Source organism: Myotis myotis, unplaced genomic scaffold (assembly GCF_014108235.1).
Source record: "Myotis myotis isolate mMyoMyo1 unplaced genomic scaffold, mMyoMyo1.p scaffold_m19_p_1, whole genome shotgun sequence".
NCBI classification, from domain to species: domain Eukaryota; kingdom Metazoa; phylum Chordata; class Mammalia; order Chiroptera; family Vespertilionidae; genus Myotis; species Myotis myotis.
Window position 1 is genome coordinate 47,372,813 of NW_023416313.1, and position 22,878 is coordinate 47,395,690.

At 37.0% G+C, this 22,878-nt stretch overlaps 1 protein-coding gene across 2 annotated transcripts in view; it reads right to left on the minus strand.

Annotated features, from left to right (window-relative positions):
- The window catches only part of RASSF6 (Ras association domain family member 6), a 55,850-nt gene extending 36,627 nt beyond the window's left edge, over positions 1 to 19,223 (minus strand). Inside the window, exons 1-2 of one of the 2 annotated variants that reach the window (XM_036336129.1) lie at positions 19,043 to 19,223; positions 7,174 to 7,272 (exon numbers count right to left, since the gene is read on the minus strand). In XM_036336129.1, coding sequence (XP_036192022.1) covers positions 7,174 to 7,238 — 65 coding nt within the window. In that variant the 5' untranslated portion in view covers positions 7,239 to 7,272; positions 19,043 to 19,223. Of the gene's footprint in view, positions 1 to 7,173; positions 7,273 to 18,954; positions 19,017 to 19,042 lie in introns of those variants that run through there. The other variant, XM_036336138.1, reaches the window with a different exon arrangement.
- Between the last annotated feature and the right edge of the window lie 3,655 nt (positions 19,224 to 22,878).

Consider the following 22,878-nt stretch of genomic DNA (forward strand, 5'->3'; position numbering starts at 1 on the left):
TTTTACTCAAAATTCCATACGCCAGCTTCTAGTACATCTGGCTTACTGTAGGGTCTCAGTAATTATTTCTTTAGGGAATAAAATAAATAAAATTAAACCCTGACCTATTTTTAAAGGGGAAAAACATCTTTCACCAGTGTAGCTAACATATCCAGAAATTAAACTCTGTAAATTAATATATTTTTATTTTATTAGACCTTTGTATTGAAATATTTTCAGTGTATCTTGGACAGATAGATGATCTAATTGTTTATTAATGGATTGAAGTAATGAAATAGGTAAATGTAGAGTGAATCAATTTTATTGGGAATAACAATTATATCGATATGCTTAATGACTGTGGACAATATATATTAATTGAAAAATATCTGATAAAGAAAGCTTAAATATGACATTTTTCACATATCTGGGGGGACTTTATTGACCTTTCCATGACATAGTAACAGATGTGGTACCCAATTTCTCCTAAAAATTTTTTGTGTTGTTTTTGCTAGATCATCAAACATAAATAATAATAATTTTAAAATGAATTTTTAAAAACAGTGTCCACAAAGAAAAATTTTCTCATTCTTAACATGATGATCCTAAACATGCCTCAAACGTTTTCCCAGGGCTTATTTTAGAATCCTGACTCAGACAAAAGTGTGTCTGAGAGGGCTGGCTCCCTCATCCTTTAATAGAGACAAGAGTCCCTCGGACTTCAGGGAAGTGGTGCTCTCTCTTCATAAGCCTACCTGCAGGGCATGCGGGCGCATGCAGTGTTCGCACAAGTTCCTTTGCTCAAGACAAGGCCCTGGCCGTGAATTTGGGCAAATATTGCCCTCTGGCTTTACCAGTCCGGTAGGAGCAGCTTCTGAACACTGGTTCTTTGTGCTGACTTTGTGCTCAGAGGTGCAGGTGGCTGGTTCCTTTGTTTCAGCAAAGGGCGCTGGCCAACACGCTTGGAAAACGAAACTATTTGGAATAATGCACTTTCTGCTAAAATGTACTACATTGTGCGAATTACAATTATTTACTCAGGACAGGCATGCACACGTGCCTTGCGGGCTGCAGTTGGAAGAGTTGTAGCCTGCAAGCGTTTGTCTTCGGTCCCTAAACAGGAGAAAAAGTCTAAGGTTCCCAGAGTGAAATCTGACCTGCATTCTAAAACTGAATTTGCCCTCTATTCAGGCACGGGGGTTGGCATTTACTCACCTCTAAAGTGCCCTGAATTCAGCCTAGGACCTGAAATAAAAGTACTTCAAGAGCAACCACATGGAACCATTATTTTTTAAAACTAAGCTCACTTAGAATATTTACCATGTGAAGCAACAGAAGAGATGACCCCAGGCAATGAAACAGCACCTGGAACCTTAGTCATGTGAGCATGAAGCTAACTTATGCCAACACCCTTCACCCAGGGAAGTTTCTAAACTCAGAGAATTCTCATCCAGGAGTAAGACATACATTTTATATTGATTATTGTGCTACTAATATTAAAACCTCTTATTTTATTGATGACATGTAGTTCTTATGAAATTTGCTAAATTAACCAAATTTCCTCCAAGCAGATTCTGTTTTCCTATTAATTTCCATTATTTTTATGTATTTCTGTGAAGAAAAAGAAAAATCCCTTACTAAGTTGGTAATTCTGTCTTGTTTGCTAGAACAATGACTGGTGCAAAGTGGGGGCTGAATCACTACTTGTTAAGTGAATACATGAATGGAAATGTTTGCCAGGTTTGTGATGTGTTGGATATCATAGGTGGTCAGGGATATTACTATCATTTCCGGTCACTATTTTGTAAAGATTTCCCCAGGCTCCAGGAATTCTGTTTATTTCAGGGGGTCCTCAGTCCTCAGACTTTAATCCTTTCCTACTGTGAGCGGTGGTTCTTAGACTTCACTATGCATCAGAATCACCTAAATAGTTCTGGGTTGGAACCAGGATCTGCATTTTCAACAAGCATCTGATTGGGAGGCAGGTGGCTCATGGACCACATTTTGAGAAATGCTACCTTTATGTCAAGTGTTTGCATTTACTTTATCATCTGGAATTCCAATTAATACATGGATCGTAGGGCCTGTAAGGGGTTCTGGGTTAAAGAAGATAAACTATAAATCTTCAATTCAGTCAATGAAAAATATGACATAAAATAAGGGTCACTAGAATCACAGATCTTTCTTTGGAAATATCCTCCTCTAAAATATATAGTTTCATTGTGACATAGTTTACTGCAGGCCAATTGTAAAATGGGAAGGCATATAGATTCTCAAATTTTGTTAGTTTTCTTTCTCCTCTATGTTCCTAATAATTAGAAAGTATTTATAAAAATATTTGCAGAGGTAAATATTATTATAGAGTGCTGACGTTAAGGTTATTTTGTAGGAAAGTGATTAATACATTCTGGCTGAGAGCTGTGGCTATGCTATCAAACTAATCATGTACTGCTTTCATGATTTTGGCTAACCCCAAGTATCATCTGTTGTCAATGTTTTTCTAATTGGCTCCACTTTTAAGTAAGTTTTTATTTGTCATGAGCAATAATGTTTGTGAAATTAAAATTTTTATGTGCTAATTATATTTTTCTGATATTTCCCATAAATGTTCAAATAAAAGTCAATTATCTATGTTTCACCTATAATTATCCAGGTACCCCACCTGGAAATGGGATGAAAAAGATGCTTAGGTCTTACTTTCAAAGGGTTTACATTCTACCTCAGGAAATCATTTGTTATGAAACAATAAAGACAAGTCAGGAGATGCAAGCTGCTGGTGAGAGAAGTCACCAAAGATTTTTAGAAAACTAATTTTTGTAGCAATAACATTAGATATATTTGTACTCTTTGATCCAGTAATTCCACTTTTGTGGAATAGCTCATGTGTATTCAAAAAATTGGAGCCATCTTGAAGGTCAAAATTAAAGGAATGAATACATTATGATACTTCTATATCATTGAATACTATGTCATTAAAATCATCTTTAGAAATATTTTTAAATAATAAGTAAAAAATTTCTAATATATGCCAGATGTGTAAAACAGATACAGTATGACTTCAACTATGGCAAATAGAGTCATTAGAAGATGTGGAATATGACAAATTAAACAGTATATATTTTTCCTTGGTTTTGAGGTTATGAGTAATCTTTATTTTTTCAATCTATATGTTTCTATATTTTCTGTTTTATAGTTATACAAGTGCCCAATGCACAAAATTCATGCAAGGGGCTCAGCCCCCACCGCCGCAGTGTCTGCCTCTGCCTTGCCCCCACCGCCTCAGCGTTGTCCAGAAGGTCATCTGGAAGGATGTCTGGTCTAATTTGCATATTACACTTTTTATTATTATAATAGATTAATATAAATATATAAATTATAATAATTTATCAAAAAATCATACTTCATAATTAGGAAATACATATTTTAAAAGAAAAATTAACACAAGCTAATTAAAATCTTACTGCAGTTCAGAGAAGATTTCATGGGGAAATGGGGAAAGTGAAAAGCTGAGACTGAAAAACAGTAAAATAATCCAAAAGAAGCAGAGGTTGACCTGGTACCTATCAGTGTATGGAATGGGTGTCTATGTCAGCTAAAATTTGTGATTTTCATTCTGTGGCTACAGAGATGAACAAAAGTAGGGGATGTGGTGATCCAGGATAAAAATTACCATTGCCTGGTCATGGCTACAGTGAGATAGACATAACTCTTATTAGAACTGAACTAGGAGCTCCAGAAAGGTGGAAGAAAACTTTATTATTTAGAGAAAGGGCCAGGAGAATAAAGAACCCAGAGAATAAAGAGAAATGCATGCATACAAATGATGGGGATTAGTCAGAATTGGAATACCCCTAAGAGCAGACAGGAGTCAGGGAGGGCACAGGAGCTTCTCTATGACATTTGTCTTGAAGTTTTGTCAGGGAAGAGAGGTTGATGCTACAGTGTGCAAACAAGAGACAGTGTATTGAAGTTACCTGATACCTGATGCGTTTTAATCTGATCACAAGGGCAAGTCTAAAGGTTTGAGTGAGAAAGAACCTTGCTTCCTTTGGTAATTCAGGCGGTAAGCTGCTTAAGTCAACTAAGGGACAATGGTTGTAACCTCAGAGGTTGTAATCTGAGAGGTGGGCCCCCAGGGTAGTTTAGCAATACACTGGTGGGGCAGATGGGAGTCATGATTTTATGAGCTGAACTGCGTCATGCAGAGCTGAATAACAGGAAAATGCGTACATAGGTTTGTACATTCTTCTCTTATATTCTGTACTTTCCCTTCTCTGAACCTCCTTCCTGGTGTGGTAAATTTGTTTTCGTGGTTGGTTAAACTTATGCTGCACAGAAAGCATACAGGCAAAAAGAAACACTGGGGCAGACCTAGGGCTGTTGTCTTTGGAAACACCACTCTTGTTTCTGTAATTTCCTTTGGGAGGAGGCAAATGTATAGGGGCCTTCTTGGGGCTGTCCTGGGCTCTCATCCTGTTCTTTGCCTCCTGTCATTCTCTTGGGAGCCTCTTGCTTTTTATTCAAAACCTCCAACCTTCTCCATCATCCATCTACCTGGGACTTAATTTGCCCCTGCTAATCTTGCAGATCACTCAATCCTTTTCTTACCTTTTTCTCTTCCCAATCTGTCATCTTTTAGGTCCTCTCAACAATGCTCATCTTGTTACCAGGGCCATCTCTTACCAGTCTCTAGGACATTTGGTTATGTTCTCTGACCTTCATTGTCAGTGTTTCAGTTAAATTTCCCAACTCCTCAATTTCCCTCTTTTCCTTGTATGTCCATCAATGCTTCAGTTATTTTGACATCTCAAAGTGGTGTCATTCATAGTATGTATATTATGAATGACACATATGTAACGGGTAATATAGTAAATATACACTGCTCTTCCTCTCTGTTCAGTCTCCACAGACATTCTTCTTACTTTCACCCAATATACTTCTTCCTTGCCTTCTTGTTTCCTATTTTTCTTACTTCATTTCACTCTTTCAACCTTGGATCTGGAATTTTCTGTTTATACTTATTTCCTTGCTGATCTTACTCATTCGCAAATGTAACACGTCTAGGGCTGAACTCCTGATCTACCACAAACTTGCTCATTTATAGTCTTTATAAAATCAGAAAAAATTAACTCCATTTTTCTCAACCAAAACCTTGGAATGACCTTGTTTATTCTCTTTCTCTCACACCCCACATCTAAACCTTCAGGAAATCCTATTGTCACTTCTTTCAAAATATCACCAGAATCTGACTTTTTTTTTCCTACCTCCACCTCCATTGGTCCAAGGCACTATCATCTCTACCCTGGAATATTATCAGCTCCTCGATAGTTTCTCTGCTTCTACTCTTGTCTCTTCTTCATTCTTCTCTTAACCTAACAGCCAGACTGATCCAGTCACCCATGTACCCAATATCCTTCAATAGCTTCTCATCATGTAAGTGGGAAAGACGAAGTCTGAAAATGGCTTATGAGACCCTCCTTGTCTAGCCCCATTATGTCTCTAACTTCAGCTTCTACTGTCCTTCCTACTTCACTTCTCCCCACTGGCTTCTGCCGCCCCTACAGGCACGTGCCTGGCTTAGGTCTGTGAACTTGCTGTCCCCTTTGCCTGGATGCTCCCAGCCAGATACCTGCACAGCTGGCTTGTGCACCTTCATCAGGTTTTATTCTAATGTTACTTCCTCACTGAGGACTTCCCTGGCTTCTTCCATGAAATCTCACCTGCCTGCTCTCCACTCCCAGCACTCAGTACTCGCTTTCCTGCTTTATTTTTATTCTTCATACCTTTCAGCATCTAATAATATATACCATCACTCATTTATCTTAACATATTGACTGTACAGTAGTCCACTCTTATCCACAGGTGATACATTCTGAGACCCCCCAGTGGATGCCTGAAACTGTGGATAGTACCAAACCCTGTACATACTATGTTCTTCCTATACATACATACCTATAATAAAGTTTAATTTATAAAATAGGCAATTTCATGAATAGAAGATTTGTTCTTACTATAGATCTTAGCAACCTCAGCATAAAATTTTTTTTTCTTATTAAGAATGTTTACCTTTACTTTAAAGGAAGCACTGAAGGCTTCTCTTTGGCATATCTGAATTGCCAGCATCACTAGTCCAGTATTTTGGGGGCCATTGTAAAATAAGGGCTACTTGAACACAAGCACTGTGGTACCCTGACACTGGATCTGATAACTGAGGCAGCTACTCAGTGACCTATGGGCAGGGACCTATATGGCTTAGATATGCTAAGTAAAAGGATAATTCATGTCTCGGCTACGACAGAGTGGGATGGTGAGATTTCATCACACTACTCAGATTGGTGAACATTTAAAACTTATGAACTGCTATTTCTGGAAGTTTCCATTTAACATTTTCAGATTGCAGGTAACTGAAACTGTGGAAAATGAAACTGTGCATAAGGGGAGACTACTGTAATCCTCTTTAGAAGGCAAACCCATCAAGGTAAAGGCTTTGTTTGGTTCATTGCCAAGTGCTCAGGATCAAGAAGAGTACCGGTCCACAGGGAGTTAAGTATTTAAGAAATGAACCCACTATCTTGTACTTTATGTCTTCCTCCTACTTCTTGTACCTCATGCTATCTTCCACGTGGCTTTAATTCCATTTTTTATCATATTTGTTCCCTATGATTTCCTATTTCCAATTCCTGCATCATTTACATCCACTTCCCTCCCTCATTTATTTGGCTTTGTTTCTCTTTGTTGTAAGACATGCTCTAGCTCAGTGAAGTTCAATTCTTATATTTTCTCCAATAATTTTTAAACCTCTATTATTCCCAAAGCAACATAAGATGCTATTTACTATAGGTAAGAAAATAGCTGTGGATGTTGGCCATATATTACATAACCTAATGGGGAACAGTAAAAATGAAGTGTGTCCTGAGGACAAGGGAGAGAGGAGAGGACAGGAGACCCTGTGTTGGGCTCCTGAGAATCGTACCAATGACTAAAATAAAAATTTAGCCTTTATGAAATATGAGTGATTGTTCCATGAAAGGCTGTGGTTTAGCAGTCTGTAGGAACATCTTTCTTCAACTTATTTAATGTCTCAACTGGTGATTCACATTATTGATCTCGTGAATGCTATATCATGCTTAGAATGACATATAATCTACAAATAACTGGCAACTAGAATAACATATAAGACAGATATACAGTTACCCAGTAAGGAATGTCTTGTCATTGACGAAGATCCAAGAAGAGTACTGGTCGGGCATCATAGTCATCTTTCCTCCCTTTTTGAGGTCATCTATGGATACCCTAAAACATGAGAATAATATTAATGGCATGCACTCGCAATGCATTCATAAATCAGTTTCTGACTTAAATTGAATTTTCTTGTTGTGTCCCTAGTGTGTAAAAGTATTAGAGGAGAAGGGGGTGTTTAAGTAGTGTTTCATGTATGGGCATGAGGGTTGGGTTGGGGAGAAAAGGCAAGAGAAGATACTTTTTTAGCATGTGTCTTACACTCTGTAGGTGAGCCAGTCTATAGACCTTCTCTCAAAATCCTGCGGCCATCTATCCCAGCAAGGTCTGCAGGCTATTACTCCGCTTCAAACCCCCGGTAAGTAACGGAGCAGATCATTGGAAGCACAGCCTGAATACCTTCAAGGCCTCTACTTTGTTTCCTTTTCACCAACATTTTTGCAGTTTGGAAAAGGTTATATAGATTAATTTTTTTTCTATAAATCAGTCCATGCTAAGATTCTTTTCAAGGATTTTTTTTCTATGTCGAAGGGAATTAATATTGAGGATAAATGAGATGTTCTGCAAAGCCTTCAATTGTAAGAAAATAAGCTTAGAGTTCTGAGTTTAACTACAACTCACGTTGAGTGAGTTTCTAAACGGCCTCCTCCAAAGCTCTTTTTCATGATTGCTCGTAATTTGTTTTGGGAACAAGTAATAATATGTTGTCTTCCCTGCCCACTCCCACCAGCCCCAACCCACTTAAGTTTTAAGATCCTTGGGTGTTTTCCTCTGTTCTAATTACTCAATCTGTGCTTTTGAGAAAAACCTATTTTGTCTCTTTTGATATGATCTTTCATTTTAAACTGAAAATTGTTTTCTTCATATAATTTAGGGAACATAGTAGTAAAAGAAGGGGAACAAACAATTTAATTTTGACAATCTCTAATGAAAGATGATAAAGAGGACAGATGAAGAAATATCAGATAAACCACAAACATATTAACTTGACAAATAGGCTTCCCTTTGGTAATCAATTTGAGAAACTGGCAACTGTGGGACAGAGAGACAGAGAGAGGGAAAGGCAAACAGGGCAGAGCAATAGTTGTAAGAAAGTTATCATACAAAATCCAAGGTTGGCCCATGATAAATGCTAATGATTTGCAAATTTGTAAGTGGAATCCTGGATCAAAGTTATGATGATAATAACTTTATGGTTGCTGGCTGTCTCAACTACAATCTTTGTAAGGAATGTACTCAGTATATCCAAATCTGGCATTACTACCATTATAAAGAATCTTACTTCTGAATGTTTACTATTTGATCTGGAATACACTCTAAAGATTTTTTTTTCATTTTTCAATTTATCCACAGTTCTAACACTACCAGATTTTAGTGATTTAAAAGTTATCCTCCTGTCCCATCCCTCTATAAATGCACAGGTGTGCTTGGAGTGTTTGAAGCTGCTACAGAGCTTATATTTTATTGATAATTATAAAAAGAAACAATGAGAAGCCATATGAAAAATTCTGCCCAGCTAGAATAATGTTTCTGAAGACTTTCTGGTTATATTTTATAGTAAAATCTCCAGAAATTTATGAAAGAATGTAGAAGACTTGTGGTTATTATATTTTAAAATAAAATTTCCAGAGACTTGTGGGGAAAAAAATCAGTCAGTTTTAAATTTCTGCTTACTTAGCAGCCCCGTGTTGTTTTCTTTAAGAAGATGTTAAATCCCAAAGGCTTTTAGGGTCTCAAATGAGGCATTTTTGTGGCAACATGGGAATACAAGATAGCTGTAATAGAGAAGAGATCCTGGAGGTGTGAAGAAAATAGAAAACTGTACTCGGTAAACTAAAAAAACTTCAGAATAAGTGGCCCAACGCAAGGAAGGATGGACCAATTTTGTAAGTTTTTGGAGTATTTCTAGAAAGAATTTTCTCCTGTAAGATTCTGTGCAAGGAAACATATTCCTCCTATTGCAGAAATTAAATCCAAGCTGGCTGAACCCTGCCAATTCCTGCAGACACAATTTTAAATTTTCAGGCAGCTCAAATCAAGCTCAGACTCGCAGAGTTGATTATGATGTAATATCACTGAAGTCTCCTTCAGGCTCTGGAAACTGTGGTCAGACATGAATAATATCCTCCTTTAGGTTGTCATATAAGTGGCATTAAGGTATAACCAGAGATTTTAAGTATAATAATTTCTAGTCATTCCATCTTGCAGAAATTGAATATTTGACTACCATTGCTTTAAACCTACAGAATTACAAGGGATATAGCTGGAATAAAAAGGTAGGCTGGAGAGAAAAGATGAATTTTTTTATTTAAAAAAAAGAGGGAGAGGGATTTCCTTTTTTTTCTTCTAAATCAGATAGGGTGTGTGGAAGACATTTCATGTTTTTCTTCCTCCAGGAGACTAGCTGTCCAAAACAAAACAAACAAAATGAAACAAAAGAAACCCCACAAAAAAACAGCCATTCTCACAACATTTCTGATGCATATTTTTCCTTATAGCACATTGTTAGTTTGAAATTCTGTCATCTACTTGAATGCTATGAGCACATTTCATCAAGCATATTGTAATAGTCTCTAAGCTGAATAGTTGATGAGTTTCTCATTATGCTTTTACCATTCTGATCTCACTTCATCTTCTTGTTCACAAATTTTCCTGGGATCTCATTCTTAGCAAAACAAATATAGCCCTAGTCCCTTAACCTGACATTCAGGCTTTCTGCAATTCCACTCAAACCTACTTTTCAAACTTAAAACTGAAGCTTTTCTTTAACACCAGGCCTTCAAGTCTAATGAAATCTCAAACCACAGAGTGTTCTACCAGTTGCTTTGTACAAGAGGGCCCTTGTCACTCCAGATTTCTGCTTCCTTCTAGTCCTTGATCAAGTTTGACCTTATCAAATCTCCCACAGCCTGTTATCTACACTGTTGTGATGCCATTTTCTGCATTCGACCTTGTATTGTTATTATTGATTTATGTCTTGCCTACTCATACCCTCTTGCTCAAAGAATGTGTTCCTCTAGATGGGAATGTCATCCTCTCTGATAGCACATCATTTAGAAGAACTCTCCATAGCATAACGAGGACTCAAGCCCCAGGGTCAGAAGCTCAGCAAACTGGGAAAATTAACTCTGTAGGTCAAACACTACATGAGCATTTTAGGCTCCTTTGGGTCAGAGACACAGCACACTCCATGAGCCCAATACTAGTAAATCCCAGTTTCTCGTTCATAGAATTTAGCCTGGGTTGTTTGGTTACACAGCCCTTGCTCTTGTTTCTAAAACCCGAGTTTTACCTCTAGATTTGTGATTCTAATCACCAGTAAAGAAAAGTTATTGATGCACCCTTGTAAGATTTCCCCAGTGGTTACCTTGAGGTCCAAACACTACCATTCCCCTTCCTGAATCCAGATTCGTTATCATCTATTCCTTTAATTTATCTCTCCTTGCACCTCTCCTCCTACATTCCAATAGTTCATTTTCTCTGCCTTGTAGCAGCATTTGACAAGACTGATTGTTCTCTTCTTTTGAAACACTTTTATCTTTAAGGTATTTTGAAGTAATCACAACAACCTTGCCTTATTTTCTTGCTATCTCATTGGCTTCACTATTTTAGCCTCCTCTGCTGACTTCTCTAAGAATCACAAAATGCTGGCTTTTTATGTTTTTGGCCATCCCCTCTATCTACACTTTCTTCCAGATAATTGAATTAATTTCCAGCACAGCCTTTCTGCTGAGCTCAACCATGTACTTATTCTCTTTGGATGTCTAACAGCCATCTCAACATCAATCTGGCCAAAACAGAACCACTGACTTTCTCCCATGCTTCAGAATTCCCACCTCCACAAGTCTTCTCTATCTGCCCAATTGAGCACAAAAACTTAACAGTCAGTCTTATTTTTAATTCTTCCATCACAACCAGATTCCAATCCAGAAGTAAGTTTTATTGATTGTATCTCTATATGTAACCTGAACTCAAAAGCTCCTATTTCCAAAGCTACTGCTCTGAGCCAAGCCACCATCACCTTTCTCCTAGATTATCTCATCAGTCTCCTGACTGGTCTCCCTGCATCCACATGGTGATCAACATTCCATTCTTCACACAGCATAACGGCAATTTCAAAGATCAAGTCAGATTTTGTCATCCTATGATTAAAACCTTGCAAAGACTTGCAAGAATGAACTAGAATAAAGTATAACCTTCCTGTGATTACTCATGAAGTCCTGCCAATCTCTTCAGTATTCACTTCCTTTATTATTTTCCTTATTGAATCTATGTCCCTTACATTAGCCTTCTTTCTGGTTTTCAATTACCCCTAAATTCATTCCTGCCTCAGGGACTTGTCCTTGCTGCTTCTCCTCGTTGGAGCATCCCCCATCATGCAGATCCAGCCCCTGTCTCTTCTCTCAGAGGCTTTCTATAAGCAAGTCTCCATCACTCTTACATTATTTTCATCTAGTTACATATCAATATCTGAAAAGATCTTATTAATTTACGTTGTCCATCTTCTCTAACTACAACACTAGTTTCTTACAATAGGGGCTTTTGAAAATTTGCCTGTGTACGTCCAGCTATTCGAATTTGCATGGAACACGGAAGGAATTCAATTAATACCTGTTGAGTGACTGACTGAATGTAAAGTTGCAGATATGGCCCAAAGGATTAAGAATTATTTATAAACTTTTTCTAGACCTCAGTTAAAATGACATTTTAGCTGAGACTAGAAGTTGGAGATATTTTGAACTGAAGAACCACGATGGAAGCCTCTTAGAGTCACAAAGTGCAAACTGACAGTGATGGGCTAAAGAATCATCATTCATCAAATAGCTAAGGCATCATCAAAGGGGGCAAACAACGGCCTTGTAAATGGGTGATCTATGCTGAGCCAAAGCAGAAGATTTCAGATGGGATTAAAGAATTTCAAAAGTTCTGACCTTATTCTCTGACCTTAGGAAGAAAGATAATTGAATGGAATTTAGGGAATAAAATAGAAACAGCATAAATTTTTGTTCCTAGGTGGTATATGCTAATTAAATAGGAAATACTATTGGCCATGTCTGAATCTAAAAATGACTAAGCAAAATATTCAAACAGTCTAAATACCAGAAAGGTAAAAATGTGACTTGGTAAAAGTCTCACTTTATTATTCATTGCTGAAATGATAAATAGATCTATGAATTCAGATAGTTTTCCCTCTCCATTCCCATTAACCACAATTCATAGCAAATTAAAATCTGGTTGGGCCCTTGTGCATATCTTTTAAATGATGAAGACTTGGTAGATTTTTGAGCTAGTTTCCTCAAAAGGCTTAAGAGGATGATCACAGAGGTTATGATTAGCAGAGATGGAGAGGATTTATGAAAACAGAAAAATAATTATATAGGAGCCTAGAATTCTTACTTTGGACATTCACCATTATTTTGATAAACTATAATTTGAGGAGGAAAGCAATTGTTATAAATCTATGTACTTTACTTGGGGCCAGAGCTTATTCACTTAGATTGTGTATGAAATGAGATCATTCATTTAATAAGTGTGGTTATTTATTTTTTCATTTTGTCCAGACAAAGTGTAGCTCAGAAGATAGCAATTAGCAATTAGATAGGTCAGCAATTAAGTTCTGGAGAAATAAACAGTTCTGAGAGTACTAGGCAGGTCTAAGGTCGCAAAGGCCTAGGGGGCTTCACAGAGAAGGAAGAAGACTAACCAGGTAGAATGGGTCTGAGCAGGCAGAATGGGAGCACTGAGTGTGTGGGCAGCAGAAACCGGAGAACATGAGAGAGCATCAGTGGTTTTTCTCCATCTGCTCTGCATCCTGCCTAGATGTGGGCTTGCCCTCACTGACCAGTTACCAGGAGGAAGCCAGAAAATGGAAGGGGAATCCAAGCTGAAATGAACTCAAATGGAGCACTCATTTAAAATACCCTCCTGTGCCCAAACATGGATTAATTAAATGGTTACTTGTATAGGCAACAAATATTCCACAAGTTCCTTCTTTGGACCCACATCCGTACTAACCACAGGAAGTGTAGCCTATATCTCCATCTGTAGTCCCTTATGCCTGAGGTCAGTGGGTATACAGTGTCAAGATGGTCATAATTTTACAATGAACTAAAACAAAAAATACAGGTGCTAACTTCCCTAGGATCCTCAGCCAAAGAAAATTTTTCCTGCCATTTCACAGGAAAATATCTGCAGCTTTCTAATTACCTACTCCTTTCTCTTTCTGGGTGATATATTTTATTTTACTTAATTTGACTATTTGTTCCTTTTGAACAGGATTATTGCTTATTTCAGTTTTGTATTACCCAGAGTGAGTATATATGTATTTACAAGTATATAGATAAAACATATGAAAAATAATTAATATATTCAATACATGGGGAAGCATATTCAAGTAACATTAAACTTGAGAGCTTTAAAGGTGAATGACAGTTATTTTCTTTTTTATTTTATACCCACTTTTAAGATGATATACAAGGAAAATATATAACATACACCATAAAAGTTATAAAAAAAACATAAAGTAACACATTGAAATAGCAAGTGTATATTTCAATTATTAAATAAGACTATATACATGAAGTTATTTTTTAAATTATTGTTTTGGCTTGAAGAGGCAATAGAAAGTTACAAATATGTATTCAGTTCCAAAATAAAGCTATAAAGAAAATAAATTTTTCTCTAAGCTCTGCCCTGGATTCGTGTCAAGATGGTCATAATTTTACAATGTTGAGAAGAAAAGATCTACATACAATTATCTTAAAAAAAACCAAAACTACAATTCTACCCATTATCCAAAAGAGTCAAGAAAAGTATGGATTCTGAGAAACATTTGTCTCCATAGTTTTTCTAAAGAATGCATTTAATTTGCAGAGATGATAAAAAGTTCAGAGTTGGGTTACTTAAACTATCATTTCATTAAGTGATATTGATTGCAGCTAGAAAAATGTTTGTTTTGAGATAAAAATAAACAAAAAAGTACTTGGATTTAAGACAGCACTAAACAGGATGTGGGTCAAACAACCAGACGTCTATGTGACCATGTCATTGCTCTCAGTTCCAGTAGAATCCAATTTGAAATGCCAAGCCTTTAATAGTCTATTTCATATTTACACAGTGCTAAGACCACACGTGCTTTGTTCTCCCCAGAGTGTGCTGGGGAAGTGAGGGAAGCAAAAGCAGTAGAAGAAGCAGGCTAGCTTTAAGCCATGTCAGGACTCAAAGAATCTCACCAGCGCACAGTCTAGAAGGGAACTGCTGGAATTGCTGCTGTGGCCCAGCTCAAGGATTTCCTACTTCATCTAAGTTTCCAAGAGGACATTCTAAGGTGGCTTCACAAGCATCATGACTCATCTTTCCTGTTCATATGTTGGCTACAAAAGAATTGGGAGACTCTCTTCTCTTGAGCTCCATTTACTAGCCCTGGGATGATGATAATGAAAAGTTGTCTTTAATCATTTCAGCTACTAAAATAGTACCCTCATCACTTAAAATAAAGACAACTGAAATATTGGTTTTGTATTGAGATGCTGTTATGAAGGGATGAAATCACTATATAGTATTTGACAGCTCTGACAGACATAAGTTTAATTTTGTAACAGGGCCTAATCCTCTCTAACCCTGGACTTGGCTGCAAAGAGAATATTCAGAAGATGTTCTTTCTCAGAGGCTGTATTTTCAATTGACCCATACTTGAATATGTTTTAAAAATCTAAACTTTTCTATGAAGCCCATGCATTTCTTTTTCTTTTTTTTCCTCCATGTATATATAACAACCCTAAAATCCCTACCTGCTTGTAGCGTGAGTTGACTGTTAGCATTAGATTTCTATTTCAAATGAAAGTGTACTATGCTTCTTATTTTACAGAGTTAAAACAAATATCAGATGTAAATCTTTGAGTTACATGTTAAAAAGACATGTTACATACATGCTATACTATTTTGGATATATTTGAAAATTTAATTTTTTCTTAATTACTGTTGGTTGTCTCTCTCTCTCTCTCTCTCTCTCTCTCTCTCTCTCTCTCTCTCTCTCTCTTCCTATTCCAAAAATATTTAATAGTTTATCTTAAAATGCTATATGCATTAGAAGTAGTAGAAAAACACATTCATACTAAAACAGACTTTAACAAGGAAGATTTACCTACAGTTATGTGGTTAAATAAGTTAATTTCAAGTAAGTTAATCTCCAATATAGTTAAGTAGATTAATTTCAATTGATGGTACTGTACATTGTTGAGACATATGCCTATTAAGAAATAAAATCAAATAACTTGGTTTAAGAAGTTCTGTTATGTTTGATCAAATAATTGAATCGATACCCCACCCTGGGAACTGACCTTCAGGCCACTTCACAACGGACATTCCCTTTTGCTTAGACCACATTCCACTTGCTAAGACCACATTCCACTTGCTAAGACCACATTCCACTTGCTAAGACCACATTCCACTTGCTAAGACCACATTCCACTTGCAAAGACCATTATCTCTCCCCTCTGGGCCTTTCCAGGATTCGGACCAGAACAGGGAATTCTCCACCCAGAAAAAGCCCACCTAGAGTCCCTTAAAAACTTCTGACTCCCAATTTTGGGTGCTGGCACCATTTTGGGGGCTCAGCCCACCTGGTATCCAGATGACCTAATAAATTTATAAGCCCTTACCACTTTGGCCTTATGCGTTCCTCCTTCGGCGACTCCAGCACTAACAATATCTATTCAGCATAAAAGCATATTCTTGCTTTGAAAAATGTTTAGTAAATACCAGTACTGAAATTTATTCTAAATGGACTTAGTACTCTTGTTTTTAACTAAACCACACTAAGTTCAACCAGACTCCAGAGGACAATAATGTAGTCAAGTTCAGTTTGGTTGGTTTTATAATTCTATTCACAATTCTCCAGTCCATATTCAATTGTAATTACATTGGAGAATTTTAACTCTACAATTTGAAAAAAGAATCATGTTCGTTGATAGATGAATGGATAAAAAGTAGATTTGCAGTGGTGAGTACAGGAAACAGAGTTTATTCACTATTGTAATAATCATAACAGTAATGTCTTTGTCCATAGGATCAACAGTAAACCTACTTATGCCCACTCCTTATATACAATGGAATATTAAGCAGCAATAAACAAGAATGGAATGGCCGGGCTGGTGTGGCTCAATGGTTGAGTATCAACATATACACCAGGAGGTCACAATTCGTTTCCTGGTCAGGGCATATGCCTGGGTTGTGGGCTCAATCCCCAGTGGGGAGCACGCAGAAGGCAGCCAATCAATGATTCTCTCTCATCATTGATGTTTCTATCTCTCTTGCTCCCTTCCTCTCTGAAATCAATAAAAAAATTTTTTAAACAAAATAATGGAATCTTACCATTTATGACACGTTAATAGATTTAGAGGGTATTATGCTACGTGAAATGTGAGGCAGAGGAAGATAAATACTATATAGTTTCACACATATGTGGAATGTAAAGCAAAACAAAACAAAAGCAGACTCATAAAAACAGAGACCAAAGTGACAGTTACCAGAGGAAGTGGTTGGGGGAATGGGTGAAAAAAGTGAAGGGGAATGTAGTTAATATTATTGCATGAATTTACATAGTGACAGATGATTACTAGGATAGTAGGGTGGTCACATTGTAAGGTCTAAAAATGTCAAATCACTATTGTATACCTGAAACTAATAAGACTAATATAAGATTGCATAACAACTATTCCTTAAAAAAATAAATTTACAAAGTCAGGTAATATTAGCATTCACCAAAAAAAAAAAAAAATGATGAATAGGATTGACTACAAATCACTTAAATGTTTTATATTAGTAAAATAAAAAGATAACATTTCATCAATGGAAACACTTTGCTAGTCATAGCAACTAAGTCTGTCTTCCTCAAAGTTATCAACATTAATAAAACTCACAGCAATGTTGCCCTGGCTGGTGCAGCTCAGTTGGTTGGAGCATTGTCCCTTACACTGAAAGGTGGCTGGTTCGGGTTTGATCCCCAGTCAAGGGACATACAGAGGCAACTAATCAATGTCTGCCCCTTTCCCTCTCAAAAATTTAAAAATTTTTTTAAAAAAATCTCTATAAAAAAACACTAACAGCAATATTAACAAAAGCTCCCTTTAAATAAAATTTCAAAAAATAAGGTGCCTTGCTATAATTTAAGTTTAAGAGGCAACGACCAACAAAAAACAGGTATCATTCTTTTATATATATTGGCCATCAACACAAACGAAAGTCTACATCACTTCAATACAAACAATACAATATGTACTACAATGTAAGGTCGTGGAATCTTATGGTCTAATTTTCTCCAAGTTATTCAAGGGGCAATCTCTTTTACCAAACTCAGATAACATCATGGGTTCCACAAGATGGGACTGTGTAAAATTCTCCTATTAAAATTACACTTTAGTTTTAGAAATAACATGAATATACATGTGACTTTTCCAAAGTAAAATTGACTGAGTAGCAAATAAGTTTGAATTTACTACCATCTACTCTATTTGAAAAATGGCAAGAAGCCAGATAACATCCTTGCTACTAAGAAAGGCAATGCTTTTCCCACCTGCCATCTGCTCACAGGTCCTGGATCCACAATGTCTGGTCTCCCCTGCTCAGCTCCTGCTTCCTGATCTGGCCCTTTTGGCTAATAAGAGGCCGCATTTATGGAATACTTGCTCAGTGTTTAGTGCTCATCGAAGACCTATTGGCAGCTCCTGTCAGGATGCTCACTTTTAGAGATGACAAACTGAGGCTTACATAAGTTAACTTGCTATGGAACAAAATACTAAGTGGCAAAGCCAGGACTTGAACCTATGGCTCTCCTGCCTCAGAATGTTATCCTTAACTCATGGCCTCCCAGGTAATTAATTACGATTATTCTTTCATTGTTTAGTACAGTCTTAAATTATATCATAAATCCTTTGCAATTTTTTTTTTGGGGGGGGGATTACATTTATGTAGCTTTGTGGAAACAAAAGCTTAGCTGACTGAACCCTTTATTTATTTATTTATTTATTTATTTATTTATTTATTTATTTCATTTTTGTTAATCTTCACCTGAGGGTATTTTTCCATTGATTTTTAGAGGGAATGGAAGAGGAGGAGACAGAGAGAGAATAAAAAACATCCATGTGACAGACACATCAATTGGTTGCCTCCTCCACACATCCTGACCAGATCTCACCTATGTGCCCTTAGACAAGAATCAAACCTGGGACCTTTCAGTCTGGAAGTTGACGCTCTATCCACTGAGCCAAACAGGCTAGGTTTGAACCCTCTGTTTAAAATACCTTCCCTGCTAGCTGATTCAATACAACACTGTAACCACAAGAACACTCAGGGACAGGAGGATGTCATGCCAGGAGTCCAGTATCTCTGGAGAGTAAGCACAGTTCCAGGTCCAGTGCTCACTGAGCTATTTCCCTGAAGCTAAGGGAGGAGGGGCTCAGTGGCCACACTAACCTCCATACCTTCCTCTCCTTCCCTCCTTTTCCCTCTCTTCACAGTGGCCACACTAACCTCCATACTTCCCCCTCTCCTTCCCTCCTTTTCCCTCCCTTCACAGTGGCCACACTAACCTCCATACTTCCCCCTCTCCTTCCCTCCTTTTCCCTCTCTTCACAGGCATAACTTGGTCAGGAAAGAGCATTCTGAAAAAAAATCAAGAGGAAAAGTAATGTCCGTTTCACCTGTTATTCACACTGAGAGCAGAAGGAACCTTTTTACCTTAATTGTTGGGCTGAACTTGCTTGCGACAGTTTGTTCCCCTGCTGGGTCACAAACTCTGATTGTCGGAAAGTCAGCGCTCACTCACCTGTCCTGGAGGTCCAGGTCCGTGCCAAGTGTGGGAGGAGGGGTGCACAAGGCTCACCTGCACACCGCTGGGCTCTGCTCCCGGGAGTCCTACACACACACACACACACACACACACACACACACACACACACACTCACTCACACAAGGTCATCAACTCCAGAATCTGGTAGTTAATTATTACTTCTTTTCACCACCGCAGGGAAATGTCAGAAACCTGAGCCACTCCCTGTGCCTCAGTGCATGTTGGGAGTGTTTACTTTCTTTCTTAGGATCAGCTGATAGACACACTCCTTTGCTCCTTGTCACACATTTTGAGGAGAAGTGAACTGACATCCTGATTAACACTTTAACCACTGAGTTAGATTGATTCTACTCTCTATTTTCTAGTCTATCCAGATTATAGAGAAATAGTCCATGTAAGAAATGACACCAACTAAGACTTAATGTCATTATTTCTTTTCTTTTCTTTTTAGAGAGAAGAAAAGGGAGGGGGAGAGAGAGAGAGAGAGAGAGAGAGAGAGAGAGAGAGAGAGAGAGAGAGAGAGAGAGATCGCCTTCCATACATGCTCTCACTGAAAATCGAACCCACAACCTTGGTATGTTCCCTGACTGGGAATCAAACCCTCAAACGTTTTGGTGTACTGGACATGAGCCACCCAGCCAGGGTCGTTTGTGTCTTTGTTTTTAATGTTCTCTTTCAATTAGAAATTTTAATATTTTTCTCTCTATCTCTTTCTTTCTTTCTTCTATTTTTTCCACCTTCTTTACCCACCAGCACCTTTTCACCCAAAGCAGTGCTTCCCACACCCGAGGGTGCACCAATATAATTTGCTAAACTCCAATAGGACGAGAGCACTTGTGAGACTGATCTAGTAGGTCTGGGGTGGGCTGTAGGCACCTGTATTTCTTTCTTTCTTTTTTTAAAATATATTTTATTGATTTTTTTTACAGAGAGGAAGGGAGAGAGATAGAGAGTTAGAAACATCAATGAGAGAGAAACATCGATCAGCTGCCTCCTGCACACCTCCCACTGGGGATGTGCCCGCAACCGCAACCAAGGTACATTACCTTGACTGGAATCGAACCCAGGACCCTTCAGTCCGCAGGCCAATGCTTTATCCACTGAGCCAAACCGGTTACGGCAACACCTGTATTTCTTTATAAGTGCCTCAGAAGAATCAGGTAGTCATCAAAGTTTGAAAACTACTGTAAGAAAGTATAAAAGATGAAATTAATAATAACTTACTCCCTACCTATTGAATTGGATTTGGGGATTTTGCTTTTCCTTGGTACCTCCAATTTCAGGAAGGCCACCAAAGTCTTGTTAACTAGACTGATTGTGGTGATCATTTCAAAACATATACAAATATTAAATCATTATGTTGTACACCTGAAGTTAATATAATGTTATATGCCAACTAAACCTCAATTTTAAAAAGAAGCTACCTCTTTGAAAACTACCAAAATTCCAAAGCTTTAAAAAAAAAATTAAATAAGATCAGTCCAAAGAAAGGGGTGAGCACCAAAACTTAGAGACCCTTAGATGACAGATGCTGTGGGAATACAAAGTGCTTTTACCACACAAGTATTTTTTGGTATCATCGATGTTTTATCTGTTTCCTATGTAAAGCAACTTTAATAATATTTTAAAAAGTTGTTTTTCAAGTATAATCCTTAGAGCTTCCCAAAAGAATTAAATATTATTCCGGCAATAAGTTTAGTAAGCAGAGTTGATATCTCATGTCCTGAATGTTCAAGTGTTGAATTCACAGATTGATCATCAGTCAAGATTTTCAGGTCACATGTTTGATTGATCACAGTATTTCAAAAAGTCAGCCAGTTTAGCTAGTTAACTTATGGTATGCAGAGGTCAGAAGCAACCAGATTTATCATTCTTTAGACAATTTTATTAGAATGAGGCAAATGGATTTTTTGGGCCACAATCAAAACTTATACCACCTCATTTATGAGGACAGTGTGACTTGGTATTACTTGTGGGTATTAGTATGTTGCCATGTTGGCACCACAAACCCTGCTGTTATGGGCTGACCTTTTAATGATGACTAACAGGACCTGCAGTGTCAATAGCTCCCAGGTCTTGGACGTCTTTGTTTAATCCATGCTCCACCCCCAAAGTCCCCACTCTGTGGGCATCATTCCTTTAGTATCAGTATCAAGGCAAATGTTTTTGCATTTTTTATGTGCAAGCATCCTGGAAACCTTTATTCTGATTACTAATTTGCAACTGGTTTCCTTCCTTTAGAGGCTCAGTGACTCCTTTTGTTTTTGAGTACTTACCCTTTTGTATATGTAATGTTTGTTTTGTAATATAAAAATACATAATCACACATATGTGATGTGAAAATTTTGGAAAACACAGAAATGTAGAAAAAGATCACTTAAAATTCCATCTCTTAAATGTAATTACTATAAACAATTTGGTGAATGTCTTTATTGACATAGTTCCTCTATGGGTATTTACCAAAATACTACTACATTTGGCTTATTGTTTTATAACCTGTTTTTTTTATCACATAAAACATCTTATGAACAATTTGCCATATGTCAGCCAGTGTTTTTTTCCCCCCCTCTGCAATGTGATTTTAGCTAGTTACACTATATTATACCATATGGATATACATTATTTATTTAATCAGTTCCCTATTGTGGAAATTTATGTTACTATAAATAGTAGTAAATGTTTATACATTTACACTGTAGTAAATGTTTATATACAACTTCACACAACCGTGATAATGTCCATTAGCTACATTTCAAAAAATAAAGTTGCTGGGTGAAAGGGAATGACTTTTTAAAAGGATTTCTCTTTTAAAAAAAGTGTTAATTTTATAGTCTTAGGGTGACTCCTGAATTATTATTATTTGTTTAAATACTTATCAATTTGAAAGCTTAAAAAAATCGTATTCTATTTTAAATATGTATATTATTGAATACCTGTAAGATTGAACTCTTTCTTTAGACTTATCCTGTATTTTTGGTTTCTTGTTTATTGTATTCTTTGTCCATCTTTTCTTACTGATTTATAAGATCTCTTTATATATTATACACATCAACTCTTCATCATATATGCTGTGATTATATTTTTCAGTATTGCCTGTTAGTTTTATTGGTATATCTTTTGACATACAAATTTTTAAAATTTAAATAATTAATCCATTACTATTTTTCTTTATTGCTTACATCTTAGTGTTCAAAAAGCTTTCCTATTCTTAATGCATATATATATATATATATATGTACATTTTCTTTTTCCTTCTGATTTATTTAACTATTATTCATTTATTAAATTCAACATTTCAACCTATCTGGACTTGATGTTGTTAAAAACTGGAATATTTAAATCTAACTTAATTTTTCTAAATAATTAGTCTATTAACCAAGTAGCATTTTAAAAATAATTATAGATCATAAACTCCACAAGGCAAATACTGGTGCTCTTGTCTATTTTAACCCCACAGCTCAGTACAGTGACTGGCAGGCCCATGGTTGCTCGGACCAAATGTCGAATAGTCACTCTTGATTCCTTTCACTCCCTCCCTCCATTCCCCGCAAGTTCTGATGTTTTGTCTTAGTCTCTGCATCTCCACTGCCACCTAGATCAGGAAGCATCACTTCTTGCTCAGATATTTCAGATGACCACCTAATGGTTCTCTGCCTCCACTCTTGTCCCGCTACAGTCCATTCTTCACCTATAGTCAGTGTAATCTCCACAAACAAAAATCAGGTCATAATACCATCTCTGATTTCCTTTGCTGAAAACCTGACTGCTGGTTGGCCACAATCTCACCCCCACTGCATCGGGATAAAAATCTG